The following is a 22,061-nucleotide window of genomic DNA, read 5'->3' as shown; positions in this document are numbered from 1 at the left end:
ATTTCCTTTAGTCTCCCACTTGCACTAGAGTCAATTATCTAGTTCACATCACCATGCGATTTAACACCCATAGTTCACATCGCCATGTGACCAACACCCAAAGAGTTTACTAAAGTCAATAATCTAGTTCACATTGCCATGTGATTAACAGCCATAGAGTATTAAGGAGTGATTATGTTTTTCTTATGAGAGAAGTTTAGTCAATAGGTCTGTCACATTCAGATCCGTATATATCTTGCAAATTTCTATGTCTACAAAGCTCTGTATGGGGCTACTCTAGCTAATTGCTCCCACTTTCAATATGTATCCAGATTAAGACTCAGAGTCATCCGAATCAGCGTCAAAGCTTGCATCGACGTAACCTTTTATGACGAACTCTTCATTACCTCCATAATAGAGAAATATCTCCTTAGTCCTCTTAGGTAACTAAGGATAATTTTGACTGATGTCCAGTGATCTACTCCTGGATCACCATTGTACCCCCTTGCCAAACTCATGACAAAGTACACAACAGGTTTGGTACACAGCATGGCATACTTTATAGAACCTATGGCTGAGGCATAGGGAATGACTTTCATTCTGTCTCTATCTTATACCGTGGTCGGGTTTTGAGTCTTACTCAACTTCACACCTTGCAATACAGGCAAGAACCCTTTCTTTGACTGATCCATTTTGAATTTCTTCAAAATCTTGTCAAGGTATGTGCTTTGTGAAAGTCCTATTAAGCGTCTCGATCTATCCCTAGATCTTGATGCCTAATATATAAGCAGCATCACCGAGGTCTTTCATTGAAAAACTCTTATTCAAGTATCCTTTTATGCTATCCAGAAATTCTATATCATTTCCAATCAACAATATGTCATCCACATATAATATCAGAAACGCTATAGAGCTCCCACTCACTTTCTTGTAAATACATGCTTCACCATAAGTCTGTATAAAACCATATGCTTTGATCACCTCATAAAAGCGTATATTCCAACTCCGAGATGCTTGCACCGGTCCATAGATGGATCGCTGGAGCTTGCACACTTTGTTAGCACCTTTAGGCTCGACAAAAACTTCTGGTTGCATCATATACAACTCTTCTTTAATATCCATTAAGGAATGTAGTTTTTTACATCCATTTTCTTGATTTCATAACTATAAAATGCGGCAATTGCTAACATGATTCAGACAAACTTAAGCATCGCATTCCTAGCCAATTCATGAAAATCTTCATAAATCCCGGCTGCTCTCAAGAAATCATTGGAAGGCCATTCACACGCCCAAACCTCCGCGGTGCAAGGCAGGTTATACTTAGGCTTTGGTGCCTTTTCCTTCGAGCTTCAGCTCGATGAGCCCCTCAAAAGTCTCTTCATCATTTTCTGAAAAATTATGAAATTTTTAGTAACTTCAAAATAAAAGTGAACCAAACTCAATAATATTGATAGCAACTACTCCTACAAGTGCCTAGGGCCTATATCATGCATCAAAACTACTTTTGACCATATAAATTTGACATGCAAGCTCAAGAACAGGGTCACCTAAGCAGCAAAAACTTGCAATGAATAAAGCACTAGAACAAAAACTAATTGGACCAATGGAGGAGTCACATACCAAGGAACAATATCCCCAAGCAGTTTTGTGAGAGGTGCTTTGAGCAAGGAGATCGGAAATGGCAGCACAATGAGTTAGAACTCGTGCTTGAGCTGGATATTCGTGTGTGGGGGAGGAAGAAGGAGTGTGTTGGTGAAAGGATAAGTGGAGGAGGGCCACCGTGGGCCCACGAGGCAGGGGGCGCGCCTAGGGGGTAGGGTGCGCCCTCCACCCTCGTGGGCAGGTGGTTGACCCCCCCTATTGTGTTCTCAGTGCCAAATATTCTCAAATATTCTAGAAAAAATCATATTTAAATTTCAGGGCATTTGGAGAACTTTCATTTTCGGGGTATTTTTATATTGCATGGATAATCAGATAACAGACAGAAAAATATTTATTTTTATTTTATTTAATATAAATAACAGAGAGTAAAAGTGGGGTTCATAAGGTTTTGCTTTCTAGTTTCATCCATCTCATGCTCCTCAAAAGGAATCCACTAAGAAGGTTGATCAAGTCTTGTTAACGAACTCATTCCGAATAACATGGAACCGGAGAAATTTTGAATAACACTGTGTTACCTCAACGGGGATATGCACATCCCCAATAATAATAATATCATATTTCTTCTTGACAGTAGGAAGAGGAAATTCAAAACCTCCAAATATAATCGATGGAATTTTTCCAATAGAGTTGATACTATGAACTTGAGGTTGTATCCTCGGAAAGTGTACCGTATGCTCATTACCATTAACATGAAAAGTGACATTGCCTTTAGTGCAATCAATGACAGCCCCTGTAGTATTCAAAAAGGATCTTCCAAGAATAATAGACATACTATCGTCCTCGGGAATATCAAGAATAACAAAGTCTGTTAAAATAGTAACGTTTGCAACTACAATAGGCACATCCTCACAAATACCGACAGGTAATAGCAGTTGATTTATCAGCCATTTGCAAAGATATTTCAGTAGGTGTCAACTTATTCAAATCAAGTCTACGATATAAAGAGAGAGGCATAACACTAACACCGGCTCCAAGATCACATAAAGCAGTTTTAACATAGTTTCTTTTAATGGAGCATGGTATAGTTGGTACACCGGGATCTCCTAGTTTCTTTGGTATTCCACCCTTAAAAGTATAATTAGCAAGCATGGTGGAAATTTCAGCTTCTGGTATCTTTCTTTTATTTGTAATAATTTCTTTCATGTACTTAGCATAAGGATTCATTTTAAGCATATCAGTTAATCGCATACACAAAAAGATAGGTCTAATCATTTCAGCAAAGTGCTCAAAATCCTCATCATCCTTTTTCTTGGATGGTTTGGGAGGAAAAGGCATGGGTTTCTGAACCCAATGCTCTCTTTCTTTACCATGTTTCCTAGCAACAAAGTCTTTCTTATCATAACGTTGATTCCTTGATTGTGGGTTATCAAGATCAACAGCAGGTTCAATTTCTACATCATTATCATTACTAGGTTGAGCATCATCATTAACATTATTACTAGTTTCAGGTTCATTACCAGATTGAGTTTCAGCATCAGAAATAGAAATATCATTTGGATTCTCAGGTGTTTCAGTAACAGGTTCACTAGAAGCATGCAAAGTCCTATCATTTTTCTTTTTCTTCCTTTTAGAAGGACTAGGTGCATCTATATTATTTCTCCGAGAATCTTGCTCAATTCTCTTAGGATGTCCTTCAGGATACAAAGGTTCCTGAGTCATTCTACCAGTTCTAGTAGCCACTCTAACAGCATTATCATTATCGTTACTATTCAATTCATTGAGCAAATCATTTTGAGCTTTAAGTACTTGTTCTACTTGAGTGGTAACCATAGAAGCATTTTTACTAATAAGTTTAAGTTTACCATTGACATTAGCCATATAATCACCCAAGTGTTCAAGCATATTTGAATTGTATTTCAGTTGTCTACCAAAATAAGCATTAAAGTCTTCTTGCTTAGCCATAAATTTATCAAACTCATCTAAGCATGGGCTAGCAAACTTAGTAAATGGGATTTCAGCTTTATCATATCTATAGAGAGAATTTACCTTTACTACCTGTGTTGGGTTATCAAGACCATGAGTTTCTTCAATAGGTGATGGATCAAGATCATATATTTCTTCAATATGAGGTAAATTAAGACCGTGTATTTATTCAATAGGAGGTAAATTCTTAACATCTTTAGCTTTAATACCTTTTTCTTTCATAGATTTCTTTGCCTCTTGCATATCTTCAGGACAGAGAAATAGAATACCCCTCTTCTTCGGAGTTGGTTTAGGAATAGGCTCGGGAATTGGCTCCGGAGGTGTCCAATTATTTTCATTTGTCAACATATTATTCAATAGAATTTCAGCTTCATCCGGTGTTCTTTCCCTGAAAACAGAACCAGCACAACTATCCAGGTAATCTCTGGAAGCATCGGTTAGTCCATTATAAAAGATATCAAGTATTTCATTTTTCTTAAGAGGATGATCAGGCAAAGCATTAAGTAATTGGAGAAGCCTCCCCCAAGCTTGTGGGAGACTCTCTTCTTCAATTTGCACAAAATTATATATATCCCTTAAAGCAGCTTGTTTCTTATGAGCAAGGAAATATTTAGCATAGAAGTAATAAATCATATCCTGGGGACTACGCACACAACCAGGATCAAGAGAATTAAACCATATCTTAGCATCACCCTTTAATGAGAATGGAAATATTTTAAGGATATAAAAGTAGCGAGTTCTCTCATCATTAGTGAACAGGGTGGCTATATCATTTAATTTAGTAAGATGTGCCACAACAGTTTCAGATTCATAGCCATGAAAAGGATCAGATTCAACCAAAGTAATTATATCAGGATCAACACAAAATTCATAATCCTTATTAGTAATACAGATAGGTGAAGTAGCAAAAGTAGGGTCAGGTTTCATCCTAGCATTTAGAGATTGCTTATTCCATTTAGCTAATAACCTCTTATGTTCGTGTCTATGTTTGCAAGCTAAAATAGCTAAAGAAGCTTCTTTATCAAAAACATAAGCCTCAGGAATAACAGGCAAGTCTTCATCATCAATTTCATCAGTATTATCAGATTCAATATTTTCAATCTCTCTAGCCCTAGGAAGTTGTTCATCAAGAAATTCACCAAGTGGCACAGTAGTATCAAGCATACAAGTAGTTTCATCATAAGTATCATGTATAGCAGAAGTGGCATCATCAATAACATGCGACATATCAGAACGAATAGCTGAAGTAGGTTTAGGTGTCGCAAGCTTACTCAAAACAGAAGGTGAATCAAGTGCAGAGCTAGATGGCAGTTCCTTACCTCCCCTCGTAGTTGAGGGATAAATCTTGGCTCTTGGATCTTTCAAGTTCTTCATGATGATAAGAAGATATAAATCCCAAGTGACTCAAAGAATAGAGCTATGCTCCCCGGCGACGGCGCCAGAAAATAGTCTTGATAACCCACAAGTATAGGGGATCGCAACAGTTTTCGAGGGTAAAGTATTCAACCCAAATTTATTGATTCGACACAAGGGAGCCAAAGAATACTCTCAAGTATTAGCAGCTGAGTTGTCAATTCAACCACACCTAGAAACTTAGTATCTGCAGGAAAGTATTTAGTAGCAAAGTAATATGATAGTAGTGGTAAAGGTAACAAAAGGTAACAGTAGTAAAAGTAATGTTTTTGGTATTTTGTAGTGATGATAGCAATAACAACGGAAAAGTAAATAAGCGAAGAACAATATATGGAAAGCTCGTAGGCAATGGATCGGTGATAGAAAATTATGCTGGATGCGGTTCATCATGTAACAGTCATAACCTAGGGTGACACAGAACTAGCTCCAATTCACTGATATAATGTAGGCATGTATTCCGAACATAGTCATACGTGCTTATGGAAAAGAACTTGCATGACATCTTTTGTCCTACCCTCCCGTGGCAGTGGGGTCCTTACGGAAACTAAGGGATATTAAGGCCTCCTTTTAATAGAGTGCCGGAACAAAGCATTAACACATAGTGAATACATGAACTCCTCAAACTACGGTCATCACCGGTAAGTATCCCGATTATTGTCACTTCGGGGTTAACGGATCATAACACATAATAGGTGACTATAGACTTGCAAGATAGGATCAAGAACACTCATATATTGATGAAATCATAATAGGTTCAGATCTGAAATCATGGCACTCGGGCCCTAGTGACAAGCATTAAGCATAGCAAAGTCATAGCAACATCAATCTCAGAACATAGTGGATACTAGGGATCAAACCCTAACAAAACTAACTCAATTACATGATAAATTCCATCCAACCCATCACCGTCCAGCAAGCCTACGATGGAATTACTCACGCACGGCGGTGAGCATCATGAAATTGGTGATGGAGGATGGTTGATGATGACGATGGCGACGGATTCCCCTCTCTGGAGCCCCGAACGGACTCCAGATCAGCCCTCCAGAGAGGTTTTAGGGCTTGGCGGTGGCTCCGTATCGTAAAACGCGATGAATTCTTCTCTATGATTTTTTTCTCCCCGAAACACAATATATAGAGTTGGAGTTGGAGTCAGAGAGGCACCAGGGAGCCCACGAGGTAGGGGGCGCGCCCTCCACCCTCGTGGACAGGTCGTGGGCCCCCTGGCCTTCATCTTTTGCAGGTATTCTTTATATTTTTCAAAAAGTTGCTCCGTGAAGTTTTAGGTCATTACGAGAACATTTGTTTCTGCACATAGATAACACCATGGTAATTCTGCTGAAAACAGTGTGAGTCCGGGTTAGTTCCATTCAAATCATGCAAGTTAGAGTCCAAAACACGGGCAAAAGTGTTTGGAAAAGTAGATACGACGGAGATGTATCACTTCTTCATGGGAGCGGCAACTTGCTTGCCATTCTTCTTGAAGTTCCCTTTCTTTCCCTTCCTTTTTATTGAAACTAGTGGTCGTGTTAAGCATCAACACTTGATGCTCTTTCTTGATTTCTACCATCGTCGATTTCAGCATCGCGAAGAGCTCGGGAATCATTTTTGTCATCCCTTGCTTATTATAGTTCATCACGAAGTTCTAATAGCTTGGTGATAGTGACTAGCGAACTTTGTCAATCACTATCTTATCTGGAAGATTCTCCCACTTGATTCAAGTGATTGTAGTACCCAGACATTTTGAGCACATGCTCACTAGCTGAGCTATTCTCCTCCATCTTGTAGGCAAAGTACTTGTCAGAGGTCTCATACCTCTCGACATGGGTATGAGTCTAAAATACCAATTTCAGCTCTTGGAACATCTCATATGCTCTATGGCGTTCAAAACATTTTTGACGTCCCAGTTCTAAGCCGTAAAGCATGGCACACTAAACTATTAAGTAGTCATCATATCCAGTTTGCCAAACGTTCATAATGTCTGCATCTGCTCCTGCAATAGGTCTATCACCTAGCAGTGCATCAAGGACATAATTCTTTTGTGCAGCAATGAGGATAATCCTCATATCACTGACCAGTCTGTATCATTGCTACTATCATCTTTCAACTTAGTTTTCTCTAGGAACGTATCAAAAAATAGGGGAGCTACATCATGAGCTATTGATCTACAACATAGATTTGCAAATACTATCAGGACTAAGTTCATGATAAATTAAGTTCACTTAATCATATTACTTAAGAACTCCCACTTAGATAGACATCCCTCGAGTCATCTAAATGATCACGGGATCCATATCAACTAAACCATGTCCGATCAGCACGTGAGATGGAGAAGTCTTCAATGGTGATCCATATCAACTAAACTATATGATTCACGTTCGACCTTTCGGTCTCCAGTGTTCCGAGGCCATGTCAGTACATGCTAGGCTCGTCAAGTTTAACCCGAGTATTCTGCATGTGGAAACTGTCTTACACCCATTGTATGTGAACGTAGAGTCTATCACACCCAATCATCATGTGGTGTCTCGAAACAATGAACTTTCGCAACGGTGGATACTCGGGGATAACACTTATATCTTGAAATTTAGTGAAGGGATCATCTTATAATGTTATCGTCGTTCTAAGCAAAATAAGATGCATAAAAGATAAACATCACATGCAATCAAAATATGTGACATGATATGGCCATCATCATCTCGTGCTTTTGATCTCCATCTCCAAATCATCGTCATGATCTCCATCGTCACCGGCTCGACACCTTGATCTCCATCGTTGCGTCATGGTCGTCTCACCAACTATTGCTTCTACAAATATTGCTAACACATAGAGATAAAGTAAAGCAATTACATGGCGTTTGCATTTCATACAATAGAGAGACAACCATAAGGCTCCTGCCGGTTGCCGATAAATTACAAAACATGATCATCACATACAACAACGTACATCACAACATGTCTTGACCATATCACGTCACAACATTGAAGGAAATATGCCCTAGAGGCAATAATAAAGCTATTATTTATATTTCCTTATATCATGATAAATGTTTATTATTCATGCTAGAATTGTATTAACCGGAAACTTAGTACATGTGTGAATACATAGACAAATAGAGTGTCACTAGTATGCCTCTACTTGACTAGCTCATTGAATCAATGATGGTTATGTTTCCTGACCATAGGCATGATTTGTCATTTGATTAACGGGGTCACATCATTAGGTAATGATGTGATTGACTTGACCCATTCGTTAGCTTAGCACGATGATCGTTTAGTTTGTTGCTATTGCTTTCTCCATAACTTATACATGTTCCTATGACTAAGAGATCATGCAACTCCCGAATACCGGAGGAACACTTAGTGTGCTATCAAACGTCACAACATAACTGGGTGACTATAAAGATGCTCTACAGGTGTCTCTGATGGTGTTTGTTGAGTTGGCATAGATCGAGATTAGGATTTGTCACTCCGAGTATCGGAGAGGTATCTTTGGGCCCTCTCGGTAATGCACATCACTATAAGCCTTGCAAGCAATGTGACTAGTGCGTTAGTTGTGGGATGATGCATTACGGAACGAGTAAATAGACTTGCCGGTAATGAGATTGAACTAGGTATTGAGATACCGACGATCGAATCTCAGGCAAGTAACATACCGATGACAAAGGGAACAGCGTATGTTGTTGTGCGGTTTGACTGATAAAGATCTTCGTAGAAGATGTAAGAACCAATATGAACATCTAGGTTCCGCTATTGGTTATTTACCAGAGATGATTCTCTGTCATGTCTACATAGTTCTCGAACCCGTAGGGTCCACACGCTAAACGTTCGGTGATGATCGGTATTATGAGTTTTTGTGTTTTGATGTACCAAAGGTAGTCCGGAGTCCCGGATATGATCATGGACATGATGAGGAGTCTCGAAATGGTCGAGACATAAAGATCGATATATTGGAAGCCTATGTTCGGACATCAAAATGGTTCCGGATGAATTCGGGCATTTTCGGGAGTACCGGGAGGTTACCACAACCCCCCGGGGAGTATATGGGCCTTATTGGGCCTTAGTGGAATAGAGGAGAGGAAGGGAAAAGGTGGGAGGTGCGCCCCCTTAGCCCAATCCAAATTGGGTGGGGGCGCCCCCTCCCCCTTTCCTTCCCTCTCTCCTCCCCTTCCTTCTCTCCTACTCCTACTACTTGGAAAGGGGGAATCCTACTCCTGGTGGGAGTAGGACTCCCCTAGGGCGCGCCATAGAGGGCCGGCCCGCCCCCTCCTCCACTCCTTTATATACGGGGGAGGGGGCACCCCATAGACACACAAGTTGATCATTGTCTGAGCCGTATGTGGTGCCCCCTCCACCATAATCGACCTCGGTCATATCGTCGTAGTGCTTAGGCGAAGCCCTGCGCCGGTAGCTTCATCATCACCATCATCACATCGTCATGCTGACGAAGCTCTGCCTCGACACTTAGCTGGATCAGGAGTTCGTGGGCCATCACCGAGCTGAACGTGTGCAGATCGCGGAGGTGCCGTACTTCCGGTACTAGGATCAGTCGGATCGTGAAGACGTACGACTACATCAACCATGTTGTCATAACGCTTCCGCTTACGGTCTACGAGGGTACATAGACAACACTCTTCCCTCTCGTTGTTATGCATCACCATGATAGATCTTGCATGTGCCTAGGATTTTCTTTAAAATTACCGCGTTCCCCAACAGTGGCATCTGAGTGAGGTCTATGCGTAGATGTTATATGCACGAGTAGAACACAAAGGAGTTGTGGGCGTGGGTATATACATATTGCTTGCCATCACTAGTTGATTCTTGATTCAGTGGTATTGTTGGATGAAGCGGCTCAGACCGACATTACGCGTACACTTACGCGAGACTCATTCTACCAACGTGCTTCGCACACAGGTGGCTGGTGGCTGTCAGTTTCTCCAACTTTAGTTGAATCGGATTCAATGAACATGGTTATTTCTGAAGATCAAAAAGCAATCACTATACCGCGTTGTGGTTTTTTGATGCGTAGGTAAGAACGGTTATTGCTCAGTCCGTAGCAGCCACGTAAAACTTGCAACAACAAAGTAGAGGACATCTAACTTGTTTTCGCAGGGCATGTTGTGATGTGATATGGTCAAGACATGATGAGACATAAATTGTTGTATGAGATGATCTTGTTTTGTTAAAATTATCGGCAACTGGCAGGAGCCTTATGGTTGTCTCTTTATTGCATAAGATGCAAGCGCCATATAATTGATTTACTTTATCGCTATGCGATAGCAATAGTTGCAAAAGCAATAGATGGCGAGACGACCATGTGACGACACATTGATAAAGATCAAGATGATGGAGATCTTGGTGTCAAGCCGATGATGATGGTGATCATGACGGTGCTTTGGAGATGGAGATCAAAGGCACAAGATGATGATGGCCATATCATATCACTTATATTTGATTGCATGTGATGTTTATCCTTTATGCATCTTATTTTGCTTAGTTCGGCGGTAGCATTATAAGATGATCTCTCACTAAATTTTAAGGTACAAGTGTTCTCCCTGAGTATGCACCGTTGTGACAGTTCGTCGTGCCGAGACACCACGTGATGATCGGGTGTGATAAGCTCTACGTTCACATATAAGGTGCAAGCCGGTTTTGCACATGCAGAATACTTGGGTAAAACTTGATGAGCCTAGCGTATGCAGATATGGCCTCGGAACACTGAGACCGAAAGGTCGAGCGTGAATCATATAGTAGATATGATCAACATAGTGATGTTCACCATTGAAAACTACTCCATCTCACATGATGATCGGACATGGTTTAGTTGATATGGATCACGTGATCACTTAGATGATTAGAGAGATGTCTATCTAAGTGGGAGTTCTTAAGTAATTTGATTAATTGAACTTTAATTTATCATGAACTTAGTACCTGATAGTATTTTGCATGTCTATGTTGTTCTAGATAGATGGCTCGTGTTGTTGTTCTGTTGAATTTTAGTGCGTTCCTAGAGAAAACTATGTTAAAAGATGATAGTAGCAATGATGCCGACTGGGGCAGTGATCTGAGGATTATCCTCATTGCTGCACAGAAGAATTATGTCCTTGATGAACCGCTAGGTGACGGGCCTATTGTAGGAGCAGATGCAGATGTTATGAACGTTTGGCAAGCTCAGTATGACAACTACTTGATAGTTTAGTGCGCCATGCTTTACGGCTTAGAACCGGGACTTCAAAAACGTTTTGAACGCCACAGAGCATATAAGATGTTCTAAGAGCTGAAATTGGTATTTCAGACTCATGCCCAAGTCGAGAGGTATGAGATCTCTGACAAGTACTTTGCCTACAAGATGGAGGAGAATAGCTCAACCAGTGAGCATGTACTCAGATTGTCTGAGTACTACAATCACTTGAATCAATTGGGAGTTAATCTTCCAGATAAAATAGTGATTGACAGAGTTCTCTAGTCACTATCACCAAGTTACTGGAACTTCGTGATGAACTATAATATGCAAGGGATGACGAAAACGATTCCCGAGCTCTTCGTGATGCTGAAATCGACGAAGGTAGAAATCAAGAAAAGCATCAAATGTTGATGGTTGACAAGACCACTAGTTTCAAGTAAAAGGGCAAGGGAAAGAAAGACAACTTCAAGAAGAATGGCAAGCAAGTTGCCACTCCCATGAAGAAGCCCAAAGCTAGACCCAAGCGTGGAACTGAGTGCTTCTACTACAAACGAAATGGTCACTAGAAGTGGAACTGCCCTAGATACTTAGCGGATAAGAAGGATGGCAAAGTGAACAAAATTATATTTGATATACATGTTATTTATATGTACTTTACTAGTGTTTATAGCAACCCCTCAGTATTTGATACTGGTTGAGTTGCTAAGAGTAGTAACTCGAAACGGGAGTTACAAAATAAACAGAGACTAGTTAAGGGCGAGGTGATGATGTGAGTTGGAAGTGATTCCAAGGTTGATAAGAGCACCATCACACACTCCCTTTACCTTCGAGATTAGTGTTGAACCTAAAATAAATGTTATTTGGTGTTTGCGTCGAGCATAAATATGATTGGATCATGTTTATTGCAATACTGTTATTCATTTAAGTCAAAGAATAATTGTTGTTCTATTTACCTGAATAAAACCTTCTATGGTCATACACTCAATATAAATGGTTTATTGAATCTCGAACGTAGTGATACATATATTCATAACATTGAGGCCAAAAGATGCAAAGTTAATAATGATAGTGCAACTTATATGTTGCACTACCGTTTAGGTCATATTGGTGTAAAGCGCATGAAGAAACCCCATGCCGATGGACTTTTGGAATCACTTGATGCTTGCGAACCTTGCCTCATGGGAAAGATGACTTAGACTCCATTCTCCGGAACAATGGAGCGAGCAACTGACTTATAGGAAATAATACATACTGATGTATGCGGTCCGATGAGTGTTGAGGCTCGCGGCGGGCATCGTTATTTTCTGACCTTCACAGATGATTTGAAGCAGATATGGGTATATCTACTTGATGAAACATAAGTCTGAAACATTTGAAAAGTTCAAAGAATTTCAGAGTGAAGTGGAAAATCATCGTAACAAGAAAATAAAATTTCTGTCATCTGATCGTGGAGGTGAATATTTGAGTTACGAGTTTGGTCTTCATTTGAAACAATGTGGAATAGTTTCGCAACTCATGCCACCTGGAACACCACAGCGTAATGGTGTGTCTGAACGTCATAACCGTACTTTATTAGATATGGTACGATCTATGATGTCTCTTACCGATTTACCACTCTCATTTTGGGGTTATGCATTAGAGACAGCTGCATTCACGTTAAATAGGGCACCATCTAAATTCGTTGAGACGACACCGTATGAACTATGGTTTGGCAAGAAACCAAAGTTGTCGTTTCTTAAAAGTTTGGGGTTGTGATGCTTATGTGAAAAGGTTTCAACCTGATAAGCTCAAACCCGAATCGGAGAAGTGTGTCTTCATAGGATACCCAAAAGAAAATGTTGGGTACACCTTCTATCACAGATCCGAAGGCAAGATCTTTGTTGCTAAGAGTGGATCCTTTCTAGAAAGGAGTTTCCCTCAAAAGAAGTGAGTGGGGGGAAAGTAGAACCTGATGAGGTAATTGTACCTTCTCTCGAATTGGAAAGTAGCTCATCATTGAAATCTGTTCTAGTGATGCCTACACGAATCAGTGAGGAAGTTAATGATGATGATCATGAAACTTCAGATCAACTTACTACCGAACATCGTAGGTCAACCAGAGTAAGATCCACACCAGAGTGGTACGGTAATCCTGTTTTGGAGGTCATGTTACTTCACCGTGACGAACCTACGAACTATGAGGAAGCGATGATGAGCCCAGATTCCGTGAAAAGGCTTAAGGCCATGAAATCTGAGATGGGATCCATGTGTGAGAACAAATTATGGACTTTGATTGACTTGCCCGTTGATCAGTGAGCCATTCAGAATAAATGGATCTTCAAGAGGAAGACAGACGCTGATAGTAGTGTTACTATCTACAAAGCTTGAATTGTCGCAAAAGGTTTTCAACAAGTTCAAGGTGTTGACTATGATGAGATTTTCTCACTCGTATCGATGCTTAAAAGTCTGTCCGAATCATGTTAGTAGTTGCCGCATTTTATGAAATCTGGCAAATGGATATCAAAACTACTTTCCTTAATGGATTTATTAAAGAAGAGTTGTATATGATGCAACCAGAAGGTTTTGTCAATCCTAAAGATGCTAACAAAGTGTGCAAGCTCCGGCGATTCATCTATGAACTGGTGCAAGCATCTCGGAGTTGGAATATACGTTTCGATAAGTTGATCAAAGCATATAGTTTTATACATACTTGCGATGAAGCATGTATTTGCAAGAAAGTGAGTGGGAGCACTACAGCCTTTCTGATAAGTATATGTGAATGACATATTGTTGATCGGAAATGATGTAGAATTTTCTGGAAAGCATAAAGGAGTGTTTGAAAGGAGTTTTTCAAAGAAAGACCTCAGTAATGCTGCTTACATATTGAGCATCAAGATCTATAGATATAGATCAAGACGCTTTATAAGTTTTTTCAATGAGTACATACCTTGACAAGATTTTTAAGGAGTTCAAAATGGATTAGTCAAAGAAAGAGTTCTTGCCTGTGTTGCAAGGTGTGAAGTTGAGTAAGGACTCAAAACCCGACCACGGCAGAAAATAGAAAGAGAATGAAAAGTCATTCCCTATGCCTCAGTCATAGGTTCTATTAAGTATGCTATGCTGTGTACCATACCTATTGTATACCTTAGCATGATTTTGGCAAGGGAGTACAATAGTGATCTAGGAGTAGATCACTAGACAGCGGTCAAAATTATCCTTAGAGGACTAAGGGAATATTTCTCGGTTACGGAGGTGATAAAAGTGTTCATCGTAAAGAGTTATGTCGATGCAAGCTTTTGACACCGATCTAGATGACTCTAAGTCTCGATCTAGATACATATTAAAAGTGGGAGCAATTAGCTAGAGTAGCTCCGTGCAGAGTATTGTAGACATAGAAATTTGCAAAATACATATCGATCTGAATGTTGCAGACCCGTAGACTAAACTTCTCTCACAAGCAAAACATGATCACTCTTTGGGTGTTAATCACATAGCGATGTGAACTAGATTATTGACTCTAGTAAACCCTTTGAGTATTTGTCACATGGAGATGTGAACTAATCACATAAAGATGTGAACTATTGGTGTTAAATCACATGGCAATGTGAACTAGATTATTGACTCCAGTACAAGTGGGAGACTGAAGGAAATATGCCCTAGAGGCAATAATAAAGTTGTTATTTATATTTCCTTATATCATGATAAATGTTTATTATTCATGCTAAAATTGTATTAACCGGAAACTTAGTACATGTGTGAATACATAGACAAACAGAGTGTCACTAGTATGCCTCTACTTGACTAGCTCGTTGAATCAATGATCGTTATGTTTCCTGACCATAGACATGAGTTATCATTTGATTAACGGGATCACATCATTAGAGAATGATGTGATTGACTTGACCCATCTGTTAGCTTAGCACGATGATCGTTTAGTTTGCTGCTATTGCTTTCTCCATAACTTAAACGTGTTCCTATGACTATGAGATCATGCAACACCCGAATACCGGAGGAACACTTAGTGTGCTATCAAACGTCACAACGTAACTGGGTGACTATAAAGATGCTCTACAGGTGTCTTCGATGGTGTTTGTTGAGTTGGCATAGATCGAGATTAGGATTTGTCACTCCGAGTATCGGAGAGGTATCTCTAGGCCCTCTCGGTAATGCACATCACTATAAGCCTTGCAAGCAATGTGACTAATGAGTTAGTTGTGGGATGATGCATTACAGAATGAGTAAAGAGACTTGCCGGTAACAAGATTGAACTAGGTATTGAGATACCGACGATCGAATCTCGGGCAAGTAACATACCGATGACAAAGGGAACAACGTATGTTGTTGTGCGGTTTGACCGATAAAGATCTTCGTAGAATATGTAGGAAACAATATGAACATCCAAGTTCCGCTATTGGTTATTGTCCCGAGACGAGTCTCGGTCATGTCTACATAGTTCTCGAACCCGTAGGGTCCGCACGCTTAACGTTCGGTGACAATCGGTATTATGAGTTTTTGTGTTTTGATGTACAAAAGGTAGTTCGGAGTCCCGGATATGATCACGGACATGACGAGGAGTCTCGAAATGGTCGAGACATAAAGATTGATATATTGGAAGCCTATGTTTGGACATCGGAATGGTTCCGGATGAGTTCGGGCATTTTCCGGAGTACCGGGAGGTTACCGGAACCCCCCTGGGAGTATATGGGCCTTATTGGACCTTAGTGGAATAGAGGAGAGGAAGGGAAAAGGTGGGAGGCGCGCCCCCTAGCCCAATCCGAATTGGGTGCCCCCCCCCCCTTTCCTTCCCTCTCTCCTCCCCTTCCTTCTCTCCTACTCCTACTACTTGGAAGGGGGAATCCTACTCCTGGTGGGAGTAGGACTCCCCTAGGACGCACCATAGAGGGCCGGCCCTCCCCCCTCCTCCACTCCTTTATATACGGGGAAGGGGGAACCCCATAGACACACAAGTTGATCATTGTCTTAGCCATGTGCGGTGCCCCCCTCCACCATAATCCACCTCGGTCATATCGTCGTAGTGCTTAGGCGAAGCCCTGCGCCGGTAGCTTCATCACCACCATCATCACATCGTCGTGCTGACGAAGCTCTCCCTCGACACTCAGCTGGATCGAGAGTTCGTGGGACGTCACCGAGCTGAACGTGTGCAGATCGCGGAGGTGCCGTACTTTTGGTACTAGGATCGATCAGATCGTGAAGACGTGCGACTACATCAACCACGTTTTCATAACGCTTCCGCTTACGGTCTATGAGGGTATGCAGACAACACTCTTCCCTCTCGTTTCTTTGCATCACCATGATAGATCTTGCGTGTGCGTAGGATTTTTTTTGAAATTACCGCATTCCCCAACAAACATGCCCTTCAAAAAACAAGTTAGATGTCCTCTACTTTGTTGTTGCAAGTTTTACGTGGTTGCTACGGGCTTCTGGCAAGAACCGTTCTTACCTATGCAAAAACCACAATGGTGTTTCATCAAGTTTGTTGTTTTAACCTTCTTCAAGGAGCATCCGTAGTCAAACTCGATTCAACTAAAGTAGGAGAAACAGACACCCGCCAACCACCTTTATGCAAAACTAGTTGCATGTTAGTCGGTGGAACCGGTCTCCTGCATATGGGTGGACATGTAAGGTTAGTCCGGGCCGCCTCATCCCACAATACCGTCGAATCAAAATAAGACGTTGGTGGTAAGCAGTATGACTATCACTGCCCACAACTCTTTGTGTTCTACTCGTGTATATCATCTATGCATAGACCTGACTCATGATGCCACTGTTTCGGGAACGTTGCATGGAAAACAAAAAAATTCTACGCACACGCAATGATCTATCCATGGAAATGTATAGCTACGAGAGGGGGAGAGTGTGTCTACCTACCCTTGTAAACCATAAGTGGAAGCTTTTATTCAATGCGGTTGATGTAGTCGTACACCTTCGCGAACTGCCCGATCAAGTACCGAACGAATGGCACCTCTGTGTTCTGCACACGTTCAGCTCGGTGTCGTCCTTGCCGTCTTGATCCAGTAAGCGAGGCGAGGTAGTAGATGAGTTTTGTGAGCACAACAGCATGGTGACGATGGTGGTGAAGCAATCCTGTAGGGCTTCGCCTAAGCACTGCGATGATTTAGAACGAAGGAGTAAACTAGAGGCGGAGGGGCGCCGACACACGGCGTGGAATAAGTTGTGTATTGTGTGGCACCCCTCCCCACATATATATATATAGGTGTGGGAAGGGAGGAGGCTTCCCTAGGGCACCTCCAATAGGGTCGGGGGCCATCCTAGGGATTTCATAGTGGTGCACCCCCCTTCCATATAATGCACAAGGGAGAAGGAAAGGGGGAAGCGCCCCTTCTCCTTCATTTCTCCCTTCCAGAGATATGGTAGGAGGAGGTGGCGCCTCCCCCTTCCATCTAATTGGGTGCGGCTGCCTTAGGGGGGGGGGCGCACCAGCCCACGTGGGCTGGTGTGTTCCCTCTACTTGGCCCAATAAGGCCCAATACTCTCCTGGTGCCTCCGGAACCCTTCCGGTATATCGATAACTTTCCGGTGCATTTTGAAACCATTTCAGAGACCAAATAGCATCGTTCCATATATCAATCTGTACATCCGGGTCATTCCCGAGCTCCACGTCATGTCCGTGATCTCATCTGGGACTCCGAACAACATTCGGTCACCAAACCACATAACTCATATAAAAGCAAATCGACATAGAATGTTAAGCGTGCGGACCCTACGGGTTTGAGAACTATGTAGACATGACCGAGATACCTCTCCAGTCAATAACCAATAGCGGAATCTGGATGCCCATATTGGCTCCTACATATTCTACGAAGATCTTTATCAGTCGAACCGTTATGATGACATACGTAATTCCCTTTGTTCATCGGTATGTTACTTGCCCGAGATTCGATCATCGGTATCTTCATACCTAGTTCAATCTCATTACGGCAAGTTTCTTTACTTGTTCTGTAATACATCACCTCATGACTAACTCCTTATTCATTCGCTTGCAAGCTTATGATGTGTACTACCGAGAGGACCCAGAGATACCTCTCCGATACTCGGAGTGACAAATTCTAATATTGATCTATGCCAACTCAACAAACACCTTCGGAGATACCTATAGAGCACATTTATGATCACCTAGTTACGTTGTGACATTTGATAGCACACAAGGTATTCCTCCGGTATCCGGGAGTTGCATAATCTCATAGTCGAAGGAATATGTATTTACCATGAAGAAAGCAATAGCAATAAAAGTGAACGATCATTATGCTAAGCTAACAGATGGGTCTTGTCCATCACATCATTCTTCTAATGATGTGATCCCATTATCAAACGACAACACATGTCTATGGTTAGGAAACCTTAACCATCTTTGATCAACGAGCTAGTCTAGTTGAGGCTTACTAGGGACACGGTATTTTTTTATGTATTCACACATGTATTTAAGTTTCCGGTCAATAAAATTCTAGCATGAATAATAAACCTTTATCATGAATAAGGAAATATAAAATAACAACTTTATTATTGCCTCTAGGGCATATTTCCTTCAAAAGATTGGCTCGAGGAGCGCAAGCTCATGCAACAACTGCTCAATCAACATCTTAGCAGAGCTCACAACACTATGAAGATTCAAGCAAACAAGAAGCGGACGGAACGGACTTTTCAAGTGGGGGACTCTATCTTTGTCAAGTTACAACCATACGTTCAAACTTTAGTTGAGAGGTGCACCAATCACAAGCTATCTTTCACATTTTTTGGCCTTTCACAATCGTTCAGACGATAAAGGCGATCACCCCAGTCGCCTACAAGCTCCAATTATCGGAAGGGTCCAAGGTACATGATATATTCCATGTCTCTCAACTCTGTCCAGCTCTCAGCCATGGCATCGTAGCGTCGATGCATCTTCCTCAACCTTCAGAGCATGTTCTGCAACTAGTTGAGATTCTCTAACTCTCGTTGGAAGCAAACACCCACATGCCGCCGAGAGCAGATTTTGGTTCGCTGGTCTGATCCAGCGGTTCTCGGTGCCACCTGGGAAGACGTGGTCAAGCTGAAGGAGTGTGTCGTCAATCTGCTGACTTGGGGACAAGCCATCTCTCAAGGGGGAGGGGATGTCAGCAGCCTAGGTTCCACTGACAACGGAAACGCTGCCATGACAGGCACATCAGCTGCCATGGCTGTCACCTCGGATCAAGCGACGTCGCAGGGAGAAGAACGTGTCCCGAGCCGCCCACGTAGGATCGCATAGCCGAACCGATGCTAAATTTGATATTACTTTCGATTTGTATATTTTTATTACTTTCTCGTTTTATATTATGCCTGATACCAATTTTAAATCTTTTTAGTTCATGCTTCGTCGGCTCCTCCTTTCTGATCACTCTCCTGCCGGAGATTCAAGACCCCTAGGCTCTAGTACATTTAGCAAGGCTAAACTTCTATCCGAGTCTTTACGAGCAGGATCCAGGATGTGTTACGTTCATTCAGGACGAGCTTAACCAAAATACCCCTCTGGAAGACATGTCGTAGCCAATTGGCTCTGCCCCGCTGGAGCCATGTAACTTCTTCTTGTTCAAACTAGTTCTCGAGCAGTAGTCAAATTGAATTCCCCTGCTTGAGCGTAATGCCCGCTCCTGATGTGGTGGAAAAAGCCTCGTTTTCTATTCCTTTTAAAGCTACTGATGCGAGCTACTGAACAAATAAGATTAGTACAAAAAGCCACAACTAGCACTAGCTTTCGTGATTGCTTCTTTCTACCTTTCTCACTCCGGTAATTGCTCCTCCAAAATATCACTACATACAATTGCAAGAAAAAAGAGGAATTTGATCAAGTACTTGATGAGCGATACTGGAGATCAAATAGAAGGTAATGACTCACTCAATGCACATATTTAGGGCTATTTCTTTCATCTGTTTAATACGCAATTCTCGTTGATAAGAAGGGTTCTCTTGTGTTCCAGGGTTGATTAAGCGTTTGATGGAACAGGGATACATTGTGTGAGGCCAAATTGCTTGGCGAATTGATGAATATGGCTCAATATAGAATGGTCCACGTATACCACTTGAGCCACCAGATAGCCTTCCACATACGTGGGCCCCGAGTGGACTACCTCTACTTAAGCAAACACGATCAACTCCTCCCTGATCCGGGCACGGGGCATCTACTTTCCCGTCCCTTCTTCCTTTCCAATTTGTAACCGAATCTGAGCAAACTGAGTTGTATCTGGGAGAAAGTAATACAGTGTGTGGAATCCAGCCGCTAACAGGTTAGAACGGAAAGGAGCTTCCTGTAGCGGCGTTACTCATCCGCATCCGCGACGAGGCAGGGCAGCAACCTGGAACCTGGCCGCCTGCCCAATTTCGTTCGACCCAGGCTGTGGCCGCGGCCGCTGGCCAACGTCGAGGGCTGAGCAAAGCTCACTCCAGTTGTAGTTTGGGTTCTCATTTTCAGTTAACCTGTACTTGGCCGATGCCGTTCTTCTTCTTCAATGAAATCACAGCAGTTCTCCGGTGTCTTTGAAAGAAAATACTCGATGTACTCGAAGGTGCGTACGAGTTCTGCTGTGCATGTGGACTACCACGGTACAAAACAAGAACAGAGTTCCCCACAATGGCAGAATGAGATGCGTACGACTTCAACACGGACATAGAATCGAAATGCCAAAAGCAGTTAGGAGAGAACCATGACTTGCTCATTGAAACCAGTACACAAGTTGATCACAGCAGTACGGACTCGATGCTTGCATTACATGACTAACTCATTTTTTTTCGCGAATACATTTCATTGATAGATAGAAGAACAAGAGTTACAGGATAGTAGATATAAACTCATACACTAGAGGGCGAGCATGAATCTACGATGAGCCCGGATACAGAGCAGGTGCACGGCTAGGGTGGCTCGAATTGCGTGATCGCCGCAAGACCTTTGGCCCCGGCGAGGGCCGAACACAGTACTGACAAGGGCATACTCACACTCAACACGTTCTTCTTCTTCTTCTCCTTCTTCTTCTCCTTCTTCTCCTTCTTCTTCTTCTTCTTCTTCTTCTTCTTCTTCTCCTTCCACACTTATTACAGGCCTTTGAGCAAAAGTCACAAAAGAGCGAGTCGAACCCCAGAGCGGCGAATTGAACCTTGATCCCGAAGCAGCCTAGCCAGAAATCTGGATGGACTTGACCTCGGGCTTCTTGACCTCCTTCTTGGGCACGGTGACTGTGAGCAGGCCGTTCTCCATGGCCGCCTTGATCTGGTCCGCCTTGGCGTTGTCCGGGAGGCGGAACCTGCGCAGGAACTTGCCGCTGCTGCGCTCCACCCTGTGCCACGTGCCCGTCTTCTCCTCCTGCTCTTTGTTGCGCTCGCCGCTGATCTGGAGCACGTTGCCGTCCTCCACCTCCACCTTCACTTCCTCCTTCTTCAGCCCCGGCACGTCCGCCTTGAACACGTGCGCCTCGGGAGTCTCCTTCCAGTCGATCCGCGCGCCGGCGAAGGCCGCGGTCTCGGAGGATGCGCGCGGGAACGAGGGGAAGAAGCTGCTGCTGCCGCCGGAGCCGAAGGGGAAGCCATCGAAGGGGTCCGTGAGGTCAAGGGAGAAGGGGTCGAAGGCTTTGCCGCGGGGAATCAGCGACATGATTGCTCGAGTTGATGCTTCGGTTTGTGCTAGGCCACATTTTATAGCGCACCGGTGGAAGGCCGGTGATGGGTCTGGAGCGTGGAGTGTGCTGGAAACTGCTGGTTTTGGAGCGTCGGGCCTATGGCCGGAACGTAACCGGCCCTGCTGCGGTAGATGAAATTGCATCTGGTATTTTTTTTTTTGAGGGATGCATCTGGTATTTTCTAATTCTTTCTGGAGGCGATTCTAAAAAAAAAAGTTCTTTCTGGAGCCGATGGAAATTCCAGTCTCTAAAAATTTCTTTTCT

The 22,061-nt window shown here is 42.5% G+C and overlaps 1 protein-coding gene across 1 annotated transcript; it reads right to left on the bottom strand.

Annotated features, from left to right (window-relative positions):
* Window positions 1–20,936: 20,936 nt before the first annotated feature.
* On the bottom strand, window positions 20,937–21,781 carry LOC123081822 (17.9 kDa class I heat shock protein-like). Its single transcript, XM_044504342.1, has one exon. The coding sequence runs from the start codon at window positions 21,770–21,772 to the stop codon at window positions 21,296–21,298; it is 477 nt and encodes a 158-aa protein (XP_044360277.1). The 5' UTR covers window positions 21,773–21,781; the 3' UTR covers window positions 20,937–21,295.
* Window positions 21,782–22,061: the final 280 nt, after the last annotated feature.

The sequence above is a fragment of the Triticum aestivum genome, chromosome 4A (genome assembly GCF_018294505.1).
Source record: "Triticum aestivum cultivar Chinese Spring chromosome 4A, IWGSC CS RefSeq v2.1, whole genome shotgun sequence".
NCBI lineage: Eukaryota > Viridiplantae > Streptophyta > Magnoliopsida > Poales > Poaceae > Triticum > Triticum aestivum.
Note: the sequence above shows the minus strand (reverse complement) of the source record. Positions and strands in the feature narration are given on the sequence as shown.